Here is a 17,129-nt window from a genome sequence, read left to right as displayed (position 1 = left end):
TTACCTCAGAGGGTATTGATCAAATTCTCCTCTGGCAGAGTTCAACCTTTGCTTGTGATTAAAAATAACCTAATAATGAGAAAAATCCAATTGCCACAAGTGCCACACTGTGTGTGAGTCTGTATATGTGTGTCATAGGCCCTTGGCCACTCCTGATGTCACACTGCGGAGAAGGTGATGTCCCCCCACGCCAGTACTCTTGCCTGGAAAATCCTATGGACGGAGGAGCCTGGTAAGCTGCAGTCCATGTGGTCCTGAAGAGTCCGACATGACTGAGCGACTTCACTTTCACTTTTCACTTTCATGCATTGGAGAAGGAAATGGCAACCCACTCCAGTGTTCTTGCCTGGAGAATCCCAGGGATGGGGGAGCCTGATGGGCTGCTGTCTATGGGGTCGTACAGAGTCGGACAAGACTGAAGCGACTCAGCAACAGCAGCAGGATTGTCACACTGGAAATCTGCAGGATTTGTTGTGAAGAGGCTATTTAGCCCTGGTACTATCCTTTCAACAGTTTCTGTGACTTTGTGTGTGGGTGTGACTGTGTGTGTGTGTAGCATTTTTTATTCCCTAGAGAAATCAAGAACTGGTGAAATAAAGGCATCGTCTGTCTTTCACACCTATAAATGTGCTGTTTCCATCCTTTCCTGCAAAGAACTGACTGTGAGCTTACTCAAGTACAGTTGGCGCTTCCCGGAATGAGGAAAAAATTGAGCGAAGGGAACCTTGGTAAAATAACTTTCTAAATATATTGTCCTAAATATTACCACGATGGAAGAAGAGGTTCTCAGGCTGTGAGGTGCTGAGAGGGCCTTGGGTTAGAAAGTCCACCGTCGTCTGTGTAGACAGGAGTCTCTGACCCTCCTCCATCCTTTGCAGTAACCCCAGTCCTAGGATACCAAGTAAGTGAACCCTCCACGTGAAAACTGTGTTACAGTGATCTGCTTGGGGAACACCAGCTGTGGACGAGTTCTCTCCTACCAATGTTATTAATAGCTCGTTTCCACTCTTACCCCTTGCCTTTCTCCAAGCAATGACATCTCCATTTTAGCATCCTGCCGGGGGTGGGGGTGGCTGGATTCTGAACTCGACAGTATTTCTAACCCCTTCTATTTCCATGTCCTCGCTGATAAAGAAACAGCCAAGGGCCTCTCTGGGTCAGGGGTGAGGCTGAGCACCGTAATGTACAGACTGCAGAATCCATTGTCAGTTCCAGCTGGTTGCTCTGACCGGACAAGGGCCCCGAGGCCAGCTATGCTGCCTTCTGCATCTCTTGCTTCAGGTCTGCTATCAAACTTGCATACCTTTTCCTATTTTTCCAGCAGAGACAAGGATCCCTACTTTTCCAAAAGAAAGAAGGATATATCCCAACATTTGGGAGAGGAGCGCTAGCTGTGGTCGCTGGCCACGACTCCATCACTTCAATTTAAAGTCGGGCACACGCAGGTGTGCGTATGGTAGGGGGTGACCGGGCACAAGATCCCCGCGCAACTCATCTGTGTGCGTTTCCAGCACTTCCCGCATCTCCAGCCTCGCGGGGACCTCGCCAGCGCTGTGCCGCCGGCGACCGAGGGCAGAGCCCGCCGAGTGTGTCCAGGGGAGACTTTGGACTTCTCCAAGGACTCAGGAAACACTGACAGCCCAGTTGAACGCAGCCCCTCTCATATCTCATCCCCTCCCCGATCTCTCTCCCTTAAGGTATCTGCTGTCGACAGCAGTGGGCCGACGTGGGTAACAGACACTGTGCACATCTTTCCGCCTAGCCTACCCTCTCGAGCCCTATGAGACAGGCGGTGTAGACCCCCAGAGGACGGCTCCTTTCCCTCTGCTCCGGCAGAGTGTGGAAAGCGTGGGAAGCGGGCAGCCTGCAGAAGGTTTGCGAGAGAGAGGGCGTGGGAGAGGGATATCACCACCGCCCCCCCCCCCCCCCGCCAACACGCCCTTGAAGGAATGCGAGCTGCAGAATCCACTGTCCACCCCTAGCTGTGCGGCTCCCACGGAGCCCTGACGCGCTAGAAGCGCGCTCGGGGCCGGGCAACCGTCGGCAGCATCAGCACGGCTTCCAGCGGTTGGCTTCCGCCCACCTGCCTACGTTGGGGCGAGAGCGCCAGGAGGCCCTCCCTCCTTCGGCCCAGGGCCGGCAGTCCCCCTGAGGATCGCCTTCAGGCTGGGCGTGCGGACGCACTCGTGCCAGCCGGATCGCGGCGACCCAGGGTAGCCGGAGGCCCCGGGAACCGAACTCGCGGCTACGAGCTCGACTGCGGACGAATCCAGGGGGCCGCGCGCCTCCCGGCCGACGGTCGGTCGCCGTGCGGCGCGGAGGGATACGCCTCGGCCGCGCCTCCCCTCCCCGCCCCTCCCCGCGCCCCCGCCCCCGCCTCCCTCCCCGCCCGGCTCTGCTGCCGCCGCGGCGGCCGCTGCTGCTGGTGCTGCTGGTGCTGGTGCCGCCGCCGCCGCCTGGATATAGTGCGGCAGGGAGCGGAGCTTGCAGTCACTTTGCAAGGAGGAGCGCGCGGGCTGCGGGCGGCTGGGGCACCCCCGGAGCGGCGGCGGCTCTAGCAGAGGCGGCCGTGACAGCGGAAGGTTCTCTCTCCGGGGCTGGACTTAATAACTTTGGAACTGTCCACCGGTGTCACGTCCTGAACATGAGCCTCCTCCTCTCCTTCTACCTGCTCGGGTTGCTTGTCAGTAGCGGGCAAGGTAGGAGTGCGGTGCTTTTCTTGCGTTTACTTTCCCTCCCCCTTCTACCCAACCTGGAGAGCCAGAAGGAGCTCCAGGAAGAATTAAATGACGGGACTAAAGTTATAGTTATTGTTGTTATTATTGTTTCCCCCAGTGATGTCTGGTCTGTGGAGACCCTTGAAGAAGAAAATACAGGCTGGGAGATGGGCATCAGTGAGCCGGAGGTTGAGGAAAACTGTATCTTTCTCTGGGATCTTGGCTTTCTTTGATTTTCATTATCAAAAAAATTGGATGAGTAGGTTGGCATGTGTTACCAGTTAAATGTCTGAGGTTGCGAAAGGCAAGGGAACGATGATGTTTTAAAGAAGAAGCAAAAACTATCAGCATTAAACTCGTTGGGAAATATTTCTGTTGTGTGCAGGAAATTCAGTTCTTAGAGACTTTTTTTTTTTTAATTCCCTTGCCCAAGACCCCTAATTTCTGACAGAAGTGAACGATGATGGTTTATTTCTGTTGAGAACTAAGAGAGGGGCCATGGATGTGTGTAAGAAAGCAGATGGATAAAACTAGGAATGTGTTGCAGTCATTCGTTTTCAGCACCCCCCCACCCCTTGTTAATACAGCAAGGTTGACATTTTGTATGCCATCAGATTGTAATTACACCTGTGAGGGATGTTTAGCTTGTGGGGAACTGGTGGGATTTTTATCTGTTTAGAAAAAAAACAGAAATAGCTTACTAGAATAACCTGAGAGAATTTGGGGAAGCTACCTCTGTTTATAGAGATAGATGTGCATTTGCATTGTTTTGTTTAGTTTACGGTCACGTAAAATATATTTATAATTAATGGAGGCATTTTCAACAGTCCAGACAAGTTTGGGCATTTAAATTGGGGACCCAAAATGCTAAAACATGCATATGTGGAAGTCTTCCAAAAAAAAAAAAAATATATATATATATATATATATATATATGTGTGTGTGTGTGTATATATGTATATATATATAGCAGTAATTTTCTGATGTGTAATAATAGCAGAGAATGTTATTAGTGTAGCATGATTTTTTTTTTTTTTGAGAAAAAAATAAATTACAGCACAAGTTAAAATATCTCCACTGTATTCAGTTCTAAGCTTTTTAGCCTCTTCTGTGTTTTTCATTTGGTCCAGCAGGGGGTGGTAGAACTCCATTTTAAGGTGGGTCTGTTCTTCCACACTCCCTAGGTCCTTCTATCATTCTTCAGCCGGGCTTGACATTTTGGATATGAAGCCTTCCTTTCTCTGCCCTTCTCCTCCCTAAATCTATAGTGTTAGTCGCTGATGAAACGCGATTGGATACAGATTTTTATGTTCAGAAATTAGAATGCAAACACTGTTTTAGTTTGTAAAGTGACTTGCTAAGAGGCTGCTCATTTTCTCTTAATAGAGTATGCAAAATTTCAGTCGTAGCAAAATTGCAGTTTTGTCAATCTGAAGCTAATATTAGACCAGCCAGTTAATTGAATCATTTTAATAGCAATGATCAATATACACACTCTGCCCTACAGATATGCTGCTTTAATTGTTGGAGAGCTGCTGGTTATGTTTAACTGTTCATTTGTAATATAGACAGGTATTTCTGAATACTGAGAAGCAGTCCCCAAAATTGCAGTTAAAATACCACTGCAATTAACCAAATGTAGACACTGTGGGCAAAATGAGGAATCATGGAAGGCAAGTTTGTGCAGACTTAAGATTATATTGTGACTGATTTGGAGAAGAAAAAGAAAAAAATATGTCAGTTGTGGAGTCTTTGAATTTACTGTCATAGACATTAAGTGTGTTGGAATTTGGGGGATAAAAAAGAAATCTGGGAATGTTTAAATAGTACACACAGACACATATAATTTGGGTCTGTGTATGTAACACATATTTGAAATTGTGATTCACCAATTTAGAATTCAGAAGGCAGGGTGATTATAAAGAGGGGCTTGGAGACTGAAGCATGCCTCACAGGGAGCCCATATTCACTGTAATGTAACAGGGAAGGGAGAGAGCGTCGTTCTCAAGATCTCTCTATCTAGTACAATTTAAAAATGTATGGCACTCACGGAGGCATAGATGCATGCATAGCAGAGAGCCCGAGCTTTTGTGAAACAGAACATGTGGTACTTCTGTACCATGTGTCCTAATGAAGTCAGAGATGCTTGGAAATGGCAGTCCTGATCCTGGAGTCCAGTTCCTCTCTGCTAGTGTTTTGTTCTCCAATTAAGGATGCAGTCGCAAGTATCAGAAGCACCACAGGGAGCAGTTTGGAAAAAAAAATGCATCTAGCATAACTCATACTTTTGTTTATTCTTTTGTAAATGGGGCCATGGAAAAGCCACCAGTCAGTGATCCTTGGGCTTGCCTTGGAAATACTAAAATCACAGCTTGCTGATTTATGTTTCCAACAATATACTTGCAGGAGGTTTTATGAAGCATGATTGAAGCTATCGCTTTGGAAAGTGGTGTGCAGTTAGAGTGGAGAAAGGCAATGATGATGTATTCCCTTTTAAGTAGTCAAAACGTTTTGAACTGCGGCCGTGGAATAGGAGAAAATGACAGAAGTGAAAAACTGACTAACTTAAGTGGATGCCAATACCATAATTAGCTAACAAGGCCTAATAGTTCTGCTTCTAACTTTCAACACAAGGTTATTGTTCTACTGTAGTGAGAGGCTTTTTTATTGTAGCAGAAGTGCTCCTTTAAAAGCCTCTCCTTCTCGGCGCAAGATTCATATCCAATGAAGCGCGGTTGGGATTTAATTGTTGAGTCTGGATTTCATTGTCAATGAAACAACTATACCATAGCTCTAACTTCTGCAGTTATTTTTCCTTTGTATTTAGAACTTGGTCACAGCTTCTGTCATCATTAAGTCTCAAATGATAACTTGAGCCTGTGATTCACAGTGCGTGTGCTGTTTGGATCTATGTAAATTTGTATTTACATGTAAGGGCTGCTTTCCTGAAACTTTAAATTTTTAAAACAATTTTCTTCTTTTAAAAATTACCCAAGTGCAATTAATAATCATCTATGACTGACTGTTCGCATACATACATTAGAAGCATTGTTGTTCGAAATTATTAAGCAAGAACAGAGGTGTCTGTTCAACTGGATCTCTCTTGTCATCCAGAACAAGATATATACCAAGAACACTCACCTAAGCCAAAATCATTGGGGAGAGGAGGGTGAATTGCCCAGTTAGTTAGTTGAACTTACAGGCATCTGCTTACAATTATGCTTTCTGATGAAGTGCTGGTAAGTCATTGTTCATTAGAGAGGTGTAGGTGTGTGGGTGACTACTGGTTTCAGGTCTACAGGAAGGTCTCCACAAACCTGTCTTCTGTGGGGGCTGTTAAGCAGACAGCCTGTCTTACTTACCTGGCTCTAATGCTTAGATGTCAGCTTTTCTCTGTACGATTTCAGTTGAATCAACTCCACATTCATTTGTTTGTAGAGAAGATAGGCTATGTAAATTAATATCCTTATCCTCAATGAATAAACCACAGGATTACTTTCTCTGCTTTATATCAAAGGAGTTCAGTGGAACATTTGGTCACTTTAGTGTCCAGTGATGAATTGTGGCACCCAGAGACCTGGAAGGGAAGTTGGTGGGTCCTGAGTGTTCATGAATCTGTTCAATGACACTCAGGGCTAATGGTCTCTCAGAAGTAATGCCCTCTCAGAGAAGCAATTAAGGGGACGGAAGAACCTCATACAGCCCAAGAAGAAACTCAAACTTCAAATAATTCCGTACATAAAATGGCCTGTTTTCAAACATGGGACTTGTTTGTACTGAGACTGAGAAATGAGATACAGAAAGTGTTCAGTACCAGGCTAACAGCGTGATTTGTTTTTGCCTGTTTCCTTGAGAGGGAGATGTGAGAATGCAAACGGTTGTCACTCTGAAGACCCTGGAACTAGTCTTGCTGCTTCCTCTGGCTTTTGACATTTGGGAAATGACTTTAATTCTTCTGTTTTGGGGGTCATCTCTCACAACAGTGTACATGGAAAAGTACTTTGAATTGCCTTTTTTTTTTTTTAAGTCCAAAATAAAAATAATCCTCTAGGAGTTGGTGGATGCAAATTTAATAATGTTAATATTCTTATAAGCGAATATAGTTGTTTTTTCAAGTTTTATTGACTTAAGAGTCTAAATTTCCTGTGCCCTTTATACTATCCCAGTTATACTGAAGATAGGCCTATTTAACAGATTATAGTTTTAATGTTCCAAATTACATGATATGAGAACACTTTAAGGTGCAACCCGTGCTGTTATTAAATGTAATATTCCTGAGTTTCACAGAACTGAGGTATCTTTAATTGTTCAGCAAATAAAAGTGCTTATGTATGGCACTCTCTTAAATTTTTTAATAACTTTGAACTATTTACAATTATAACAATAGTGCTCATCTCAAATGGTTTTCAACACACTCCCTAGTTTCACATACTCACTTGTGCCACTAACAATTCATCAAACATTGGGAAATATTTTAGAAAGCTATGATCTAATAGGAGAAAGGGGCAGCAGAGGAAGCTAGATAGCATCACTGACTCAATGGACATGAATTTGAACAAACTCCATTAGATAGTAGAGGACAGAGGAGCCTGGCGTGCTGCAGCCCATGGGGTTACAAAGAGTTGGATGTGACTTAGGGACTGAACAACAAGAACAGTGATCTAATGAAATAAACTTGCCTGAATTTAAATAGTTAAGAGGCAGATGGGGGAGTTTTGAGAGTATTTATAATCATAACAGGCTTCCCTGGTAGCTCAGATGGTAAAGTGTCTGCTTACAATGTGGGAGACCTGGGTTCAATCCCTGGGTCAGGAAGCTCCCCTGGAGAAGGGAATGCCAACCCACTCCAGTATTCATGCCTGGAAAATCCCATGGACCAAGGAGCCTGGTGGGCTACAGTCCATGGGGTCGCAAAGAGTCGGAGGCGACTGACTTCACTTCGCTATAATCATAACAATCAACAGATTAACCTTGGGAGAATCTTAGGTCAATTGATGAAAATTGTCTTGGTCCCAATTTGTTTTTTAAAAAGAGTGGAGAAGGAGAACAAACACTTGACTTGGAAGCAGAAGACCTAGAACACTGAGGGCCTCTTGACTGAAGAAGCAGCTTACTCTCTCAGAGCCATTATTTGTCTGTTTGAAAATCTGATATAAAAATATCTGCCTAGTTGACCTTGCTGTACTGTTAAGAGGAGCAGTTGTGATAACACATATGTGTAGACATGTTTTAAAATGTCAGTCCTACTATGCTAGACATTATGTATATTTTTTAAATAATATGCATACATATAAACCTGCCTATGACTTAAAAACAGTTTGTTTATTAATTTAAAATAGCATCATAAGCTGCTCTGTGATTGGAGAAAAATATTGAGGGGGCTGAGATAATCTAATTCATTAATGAGAGTGACTCATTCATCAGTCAGTGATTACATGTCTTAGACATTGGGCAGAATTCCTGGGAGTGATTATATAGATTGTGTGATGAACAACTCTAGGGGGCACTACTCGTAGTCATAGTGATGGAATATATATTTCCAGCAGAGGGCAGGGAATTGTTTTGAAGAATGTGTTTCTTTTTTGAATCATGAACCCCTTATATGGACCAACACCAGGCTGGAATTAGTCACAAAGAGTCTTCAGAGGCATGTAATTACGATGTGACTTGCTAAAAGTCAAATAGGGATTAATGACTAGAGTTCTGGTCTGTAAATTCTCACTTCAGTTCTCCAAACACCAAACTTTGCATATATTAAAAAACATTATCTAATGGTTCTTCACCTCAAAGTAAATACTTAAATTATGTGCCATTTTGTCAGTAAATTAAATATCAAATACTTGTTGAGGCCATACAATGTGGATAACCTCAGCATTTTATAACATTGAAAACCACTTATTCAAAGTGCTTTCAATTACCTTGTAACTCAAGACCATCAAGAATCCAAGGAAGTATTTACCTAATGGATGAAGAAATTGAGAGCAACTACCTGGTTTTCCTATATAAATTTTAGTTAGTATGAAATTAGGATTAAAGTTTTCTCACTTGTAGTTCAATGCCTATTTTTTTAATGTATTTGATGCATTTGTTTGAAAATGAAAATTTGGTGTGTTGGAGGGAGGAAGGTGCTTAGAATTTAAGATCCATAGTTGAGAAGATAATAGACATATGAATTTAAGAACCCAAATCCACATATGAGAGATTAATAAAGTGTTCAACTAATGAACAAATATATCATATAATTGGCTTCCCTGATAGCTCATTTGGTAAAGAATCTGACTGCAATGCAGGAGACTTGGGTTCAGTTCCTAAGTCGGGAAGATCCTCTGGAGAAGGGATAGGCTACCCACTCCGGTATAATTGGGCTTCTCTTGTAGCTCAGCTGGTAAAGAATCCACCTGCAATGCAGAAGACCTGGGTTTGATCCCTGGGTTGAGAAGATCTCCTGGAGGAGGGAAAGGCTACCCACTCCAGTATTCTGGCCTAGAGAATTCCATGTTCTGTATAGTCCATGGGGCCACAAATAGTCAGACACAGCCAAGCAACTTCCACTTTCATCATATAATTAGTTAAAAGTTAAATGATTTAAATAAGTCCTTAGGAATTCAGCATCTCAAAAGACCTAAAACTTGTTCATTGTTTGTTAACTGCCTGGCTCAGTTGTATGCACTCTATATGTACTACTTGGCTTAATATATACAGCAGTCTTGTAATTATTATCATATCATACTCCCCTTTGTCAGTTGAAGTCTGTGAGGTGTGGAAGTTGAAGGAGCTAAGACTGCACTGCTAGGAGACAAAGGTTTAAACTCAGTACATGTGTAAGATTGGCCTCTTTCCTGGGACAACACGTTGTTGCTCACTAAAGCAAAGAGGACCTCAACACAGTGAGACTAAATAGAGAAAATAATACAAGGAGAATAAGTTGTAGGGAAGGAGGTAAATGTTCAGAGGGCAGAAATAATCCAATTCAGTTAATTAAGAAATAACACAAATTAAGAATTTAGAAAGGTGAGTTGTTGGCCTCAATTATGGAAATATTGGAGAGACTGGGAGGCAGTCAAGCCTTGCGGCAAAGCTGAGTTTCACTAAAGCTCAACATGCAGAAAACTAAGATCATGGCCTCTGGTCCCATCACTTCATGGGAAATAGATGGGGAAATAGTGGCTGACTTTATTTTGGGGGGCTCCAGAATCACTGCAGATGGTGACTGCAGCCATGAAATTAAAAGACGCTTACTCCTTAGAAGGGAAGTTATGACCAACCTAGACAGCATGTTAAAAAGCAGAGACATTATTTTGTCAACAAAGGTCTGTCTAGTCAAGGCTATGGTTTTTCCAGTAGTCATATATGGATGTGAGAATTGGACTATAAAGAAAGCTGAGTGCTGAAGAATTGATGCTTTTGAACTGTGGTGTTGGAGAAGACTCTTGAGAGTCCCTTGGACTGCAAGGAGATCCAACCAGTCCATCCTAAAGGAGATGAGTCCTGGGTGTTCATTGGAAGGACTGATGCTGAAGCTGAAACTCCAATACTTTGGCCACCTGATGCACACATGTATACCTGTGGCGGATTCATTTTGATATTTGGCAAAACTAATACAATTATGTAAAGTTTAAAAATAAAATAAAATTAAAAAAAAAAAAAAAGAGCTGACTCATTGGAAAAGACCCTGATGCTGGGAAAGATTGAGGGGAAGAGGTGAAGGAGACGACAGAGGATGAGACGGTTGGATGGCATCACAGACTCTATGGACATGAATTTGGGTGGACTCTGGAAGTTGGTGATGGACAGGAAGGCCTGGTTGCTGCGGTTCATGAGATTGCAAAGAGTCAGACACTACTGAGCAACTGAACTGAACTGAATTTCAAGCATTGTTTGGGCAGGAAAATAACACAGAGTTAAATTTTGTTTTAAGTCCACTTGCCACGTGTGGTGTGGACTAGAGGGAAATGAAAAAGAAGTGAATGGACAGGACATGATGTTTCTGTGGAAGAATTAATGGATCTTAATAACACATTAGATTTGGGGAACTGGAAGGAATGTGACCCCTGAAGTTTTAAGCCTGTTTGACAGAAAGAATGGTTATATCTTAACAGAAATAGGTAAGTAAGTAAAGAAAACTGCTGATATCGGGCAACGGTTTTTCTTCTTTGTATCCCAAAACGTTCATTTGGGATTTTCCTTTCTGGGTAACCCACTTTTTTTTAAATTATATGTTAATTTGAGTATTCCATGAAACATCTAGATAGAAATGTCAGTATTAAATTGTGAAAGATATACTGCTAATCTTTATTATTTCTTCAGCACTTTCTCTGCATTAATTTAACTCCTGTCTTTATGTCTTTCTTCATCACTATTTATACTCGAGGATTATTAAGTTTGCCTGAAATTTTAGATGAAATTTCAAAAGCATATAGGTCAGATTTGCTTTTCTTATATACTCTTAATTTTCTGTGTTTTATCCATGTTTTTTTAAAGTATTGTTCCAGGCAAACAAAACAAAACTTGACAAAATAAGTAGAAAGAAAGAAAGAAACCTGAAACCTAAACTAAAACAAGAAAAGAAATTTGGTATCGAGCTATGTTCAACTCTCTATGAGCGTTGACTATTTTTCTGTTAGTATCCAAGGGAACTAATATTTTTTAACATCTGCTCTATGCCAGGGAGCTGTACTGGGCATTTTCACTCATTATCTGATTTAATCCTGATAAAACCACACTTGATAGATGATGTTTGAGATTGAAAGTGTCTGATTTGCCTAGAGCTCTTACATATGTTCTGATGACACACAACTTTATAGCCAAGAGCATCAAATGCATTTAAGGTAAAATGTAATTCCTTTCTGCATTAGTGTGTGTTTCTTTGATGCGTATTAGTTTGTTCACAACTAGTAAATATGAGGATGATAGGAATTGTGTTGATCCATGTATGATTTCTTCAGGTCATTAATTATATATATATATATATATAAAGGATTCTGTCAAGTGTCTTTTTTATTTATCTTGCCTTTTGTCACAATCAATCAGAAGTCTGAATATGAAAATTCTTTCTTGCTGTTCTTAGTCCTTTTCTTTTTTTTTCTTTTTTTAAATTTTATTTTTGTACTTTACAAAATTGTATTAGTTTTGCCAAATATCAAAATGAATCCACCACAGATATACATGTGTTCCCCACCCTGAACCCTCCTCCCTCCTCCCTCCCCATACCATCCCTCTGGGTCATCCCAGTGCACTAGCCCCAAGCATCCAGTATCGTGCATCGAACCTGGACTGGCAACTTGTTTCATACATGATATTTTACATGTTTCAATGCCATTCTCTCAAATCTTCCCACCCTCTCCCTCTCCCACAGAGTCCATAAGACTGTTCTATACATCAGTGTCTCTTTTTCTGTCTCGTACACAGGGTTATTGTTACCATCTTTCTATCCATATATATGCGTTAGTATACTGTATTGGTGTTTTTCTTTCTGGCTTACTTCACTCTGTATAATAGGCTCCAGTTTTTAAGTAACCAAAAGCAAGCTTTCTCACAATTGAATAGAGAGCCTTAGCAATCTCTGGAGTATTAAGATAAATATGAAAAGTCAACTCAGGTGTCTTTCTTTAGTGCAAGTATTAGTTTCTTAGTGACTTTAAGAACCATCTTGATTTCTACAACATTATATATCTGGCATCACTGAGAGTGCATTTGGAGAAACTGGTAAATCACTTTCCTCTATGATAAAATGACTTATTTGTTGCCTTATTTTTTAGAGGATATACACTGGATCATAGTGTTCATTTTAAAGTTAGTGCCCTTTAGGCTTATATCTTGAAAGAAGATGCAGAAATTGGATACAAATACTAGTAGAGATTTAACTGTGCTGGGTGGTTTTTTTTTTTTTTTTTTTTTTTTTTTTGGTAAAGATTGTTATACTTTTTGTTAGTGCTTGGTTTTAAATTTCCGAAGGTTTCACATTCTCTGACCTCCAATCCTGTCTTTTTCCATAAGCCCTGATATTTTTACTGCACAATTTTGCAGACAACAGCATTTTTCAAGGATGCAGATATGGTGTAATAGAAACAGATGTCAAAACTTGTGAAAGAAACCAGTGAGTATGGCTAAGACCTATATTATCATAGAATAGAATAGGTCCCAATTTAAGAAAAGCATTGTGCTTTGTTCTAAGTACTAATGAGAGGGCTTCTGGACAGGGTTTCTGTTGGCATAACTTGTCCACTCCCAACCAGTTTTCTACTCATTATAATATGAGGCTTTCTGATTATATTTATTGTCCCATTTAATTTATCTCTCTGTTTATTATTTTTGGCCCATCAAAAATGTTCAGCATTGCCTCAGCTGAGAAGTTGTACTTTTATATTATAGCAGCAACTTTGGGTCATTCAGGAGAGAAAGTCTATACACAGATTTCAATTAATATATAACATGAGATATGTACCTATTCTTTATCAAAGTACTGATCCATGATATTGACATGTTTCTGATTTTTTAACTTTATTTACTTAGATAAATCACTTATAGATTTCTGAAACCAGCTGAAGCTGAACACATTTTAAAGCTTGTTCACTTCATTATCATAGAATAACTGACTTCACCCTACGTGGTTCTTTACATTATATATAATGCTTCATACCAATGTTTTAATTATCAAACAATTAGTTATATTATAAAATTTAATATTTCAAAATGTATGTAAGTATTGAGGCAGAGTAGTTGACAAAAACTTTTTCTGTCAACTTTAACTTATCTATTTAAAGTACCTCAATTATCCTGAAAGGAGATACTATTTCTGATTAGAAAGAAAGCGAATGAGCCTCAGAGAAGTAAAACTGCTCATCCTTGAAGAAATATTTAAGACATGGTAAGACCAGGACTTGATATAAATATTTTACTCTAGAATAGCACATTTTTCTGTTATGATGTCTCTGTTTTTATCTGAGTATGTTTTACTGATATATACGAAGCAATTCTCGAAAATAACTTAGTACATGTTTTATGCTGCTGTGCTGCTTTGTTGCTTTTGGACTGTGTTTATGGGATCCATGCTGTTAATTTTAATTAGAGGTCTACCTTTCAGTTGAATTAATTGGAAGTTTCTGACTTAGAATTGTTGAGAGTTTTGCCTTTTGTTTGTTTACACAACCCTATTCTCTCAGCTCCATTGCTTGTTAGTGGGCACATCGCTCTAACACCATTCCTGGAATTCCCAGTTTGGTCCCTGTGTGTACACAGGCCATGTATTTTACATATTTGTCTGTCTTCCTGTGGACAATTACTATTATTTTTATTCAAGACTCAACTCAAGCATATCATCCCCAGAGACATCTTTCTTTTGTCAGATACATGTCAGTTGCCTCCTACATACTAGTCGAAGCACAAGACGCTCTGGTACTGTATCTGATTTCTGCATGCCAAACTTCACTATGACCTTGCAAATGAACTCCATACGGACGAGAATGTCTTTCCATGCTGGTTTCCCATTAAATGCAGTGTACTAGATTAGAGAGTTTATTGTAAATTCATGTGTATTCCTGGAACACAGTAGATGCGTAGTGAATGTGTGCTGAATGAATATTTTTACCCAGCAGAAGTAAAACAAAATGCCATACTTTAAATATGTGTATATATATGTACATATATATATTTACCCTTGACTTTGGATGATGCTTTGGTTTGTTGAGAAGTATTGCTATTGTTCCTGTGTTTATTTCAAACGTTTGTTTATATCATTGCCATGCATGTGATAGGCTTTCAATAAATACATTAATTTCAATAAAATAATCATCACACAGTGATTATTTAATTCAGGAAGAATTAAATAGCAGGAATGAGCCTCCTTATCCCTGATCTTATCTCCTATAACTGAAAGTTAATTAGACTTGGAATAAAGCAGACTTTAAAATCTTGCTATGAGATATATTCTTCTGAAGCCTTATCTGACAGATAGGACATGGTTATCTATTTGGAGTTTCAAAGTCTTCAGTATATAGAAATAAATTAGGGAGATATAATACGTTGATAATAATATAATTAAACAAATTAGATATTGTCAATAGTAAGTGTCTGATATGTCAACAGAGCAAAGTATTTAAAGTCCTGAAAAAATCAAGATAATCCCTCGGGGTTAATTAAAAGTTGATTATTCAATCAATGATTATTGGAAGCCGATTCTGAACTGTATGAATAGAAAGGCAAGTAAAATAAGGGCTATTTTACCTTATTGTTTCATAAGTACTTAGATTTTTTTTTCTCTTTTTTAAATGAGATCTAATTTAACCTCCAACATTATTCTCTTGCCTGGTAGTCGTGTTTTGTCATGGTTTTATAGTGTTTTCTAGGTCTGACTTCAGTGATAAAAAGATTTAAATTAATAGAACAAAATACATATTCAGATACTCCAGAATATCTATCACTTTATCATTTTATTCGTCTGTCTGCCATTTACTCAGTAATGTTACCATTATTGTGTATGTCTCTAGCTTGAAACAGTTTTCAATCAAAGATGTTACTTTTGCTTAAATTCATCTATTTTTTTTACTTTCCTTTCTCAAATTTCACAAGATTTATAATCATTTTAATTGGTTATCTACATGAGTCATTTTATTTCAAAGCCCCAATATAAGCTACATGCTAATACATTTCACTTTTGGAGGGATTATATGCGGTCTGCAATTTAGGGAGAAAACTCAACATAGGTTATTAAATCATATTATGCCATCCACTATGCTTTTCTGAACACTTGCTTGTTGTGAATGTGATTGGAGAGATGAAGTGGTCCTAAGAAGTGTCTTTTACTGGTTGTGATTCCAGAATATATTCTAACCACTGAGCAGAAATGCATGCAGGGAGCTTTGACTGAGAAAGGGAACCAAATATAGTACTAATAATACAGATCAATCACCCTTTTGTTTCAGGGAGGATAACTCATCAGCTAAAAGGAAATGGGGAAGTGGGTAATAGGGTCAGACTTTGAAGAGCTGGGGTAAAGGCTGACATAGTTACATGTATAGGATGGAAGAAGGAGATACCCAAGAAAACACAGAAGGATTACAGGCAACATTGTTTCCTCACAATTTCTAAGTATTTGGTGAATTAATTGAATAAAAAAGTGTCAGAGAAAACCAAATCTGGACCTAATTAATATGGTAAGGATAGATTTTAATCAGTAATATACTGTATTGGGAAGAGTTTATTACTATATTCAATAGGATAAAGAGCCCAGTATGAACTGAACTCAGCTTTAATTTGTACAGAGGTAACTGGAAGTTTTAAAGGGAGAATGAGAGAGTAGGGAAGTGTTGAGTGGGTGCTCCATAGAGACAGAGAAGTAAAAAAATTGCCAAAACTCACAAAAAGATGGAAATTGGTCCCTGTGAATCCCATCTGGGTTTGCAAATAGCTGGTTCTAATCAAAGTAAGCCTGTTCCACTTCTATAGGGCCTAAGAGACAAGGGCCCCATCTTCAGGTGTTGGCTGGGAGGAACAGTAAATCCTTTTGGCAGCCTTGAGTTTTCTCAGGCAGGCACTTCAAGGGGGATGAGAGACATTCTTGGAATGTGGCCTTGAGTGGTTTAAAATTACATTAGTGTTTTGTTCAGATCTTTACACTTTGAGGGTGAGGCCTAATTGAGCTGAGGGTTCAGGGAGTCTGGCGAGAGTTTGGTCAAGGAGAGGATCTTTCTCCAAAGAAGATCTGTCAGTAACTCTGCAGGGTACTTTCAGATGAGTTATCTCATTTTTATATTCACAGCATATCGAGGAGTTCTGAAAGAGGGAGCTGAATTTCATAAAAGTGAAGTAGCATCTAATAAGTACAGAATTTCAAATTCAAATTTAGTTAATATTTGATCCTAAAACTTTACTCATTCCACTGACTGAAACGTGATTCTTTTGAAGTAATATGGAATTGCTGAAGGGAGAGAGAAAGCTTTAGCAGTTGCTCTAGTTTCAAGTTTTTGCCATTCTTTCTGACCATTTCTTCTGAGTGGCTGAGGAAAGACCAATTAGTGAAGAAGTAAATCTTTTATTGACTGAAAAGATTAGTGCAGGTAGAGAACCAACAAGATTTAGAGATATTGGAGGTCTGAGTGGTTGCAAGGTAGAGCAGCTCTGTTGTTCGGGTTAGTATAATTTATTAGCAACTATATGACATTAATATTTAAGTATCAGCTATATTTTTCCAGTAGCTTCTCTTATTGTGAAACACTATAATTATTTATAATTGAGTAAGTCATCAATTTGTGGTTGATTTATTAAATAATTTCATAATGAAATTATATGAGTTTAGGATGCTTTCAGAGGCAAAGAAGAAAACACATTCAAAACGGTTTAAAAATAAACATCTAAAGAATGTGAGGAGCTATCTGGAGGAAGGTTTAGAGAAGGTTTGGATTTCAAGTTTCTCTT

General features: G+C 39.7%; 1 protein-coding gene across 2 annotated transcripts in view; it reads left to right on the top strand.

Annotated features, from left to right (window-relative positions):
* The first annotated feature begins 2,379 nt into the window (after positions 1-2,379).
* NCAM2 (neural cell adhesion molecule 2) overlaps positions 2,380-17,129 on the top strand; it is a 575,454-nt gene continuing 560,704 nt past the window's right edge. For both annotated transcript variants that reach the window (XM_025282108.3, XM_025282115.2), the window contains exon 1: positions 2,380-2,699. In XM_025282108.3, the coding sequence (XP_025137893.1) occupies positions 2,645-2,699 (55 nt within the window). In that variant the 5' untranslated portion in view covers positions 2,380-2,644. The remainder of the gene's footprint in view (positions 2,700-17,129) is intronic.

The sequence above is a fragment of the Bubalus bubalis genome, chromosome 1, assembly GCF_019923935.1.
Source record: "Bubalus bubalis isolate 160015118507 breed Murrah chromosome 1, NDDB_SH_1, whole genome shotgun sequence".
In the NCBI taxonomy this organism is placed as follows: Eukaryota; Metazoa; Chordata; class Mammalia; order Artiodactyla; family Bovidae; genus Bubalus; species Bubalus bubalis.
The sequence above is the reverse complement of the archived record's forward strand: the minus strand, read 5'-3'. Positions and strand labels throughout refer to the sequence as shown.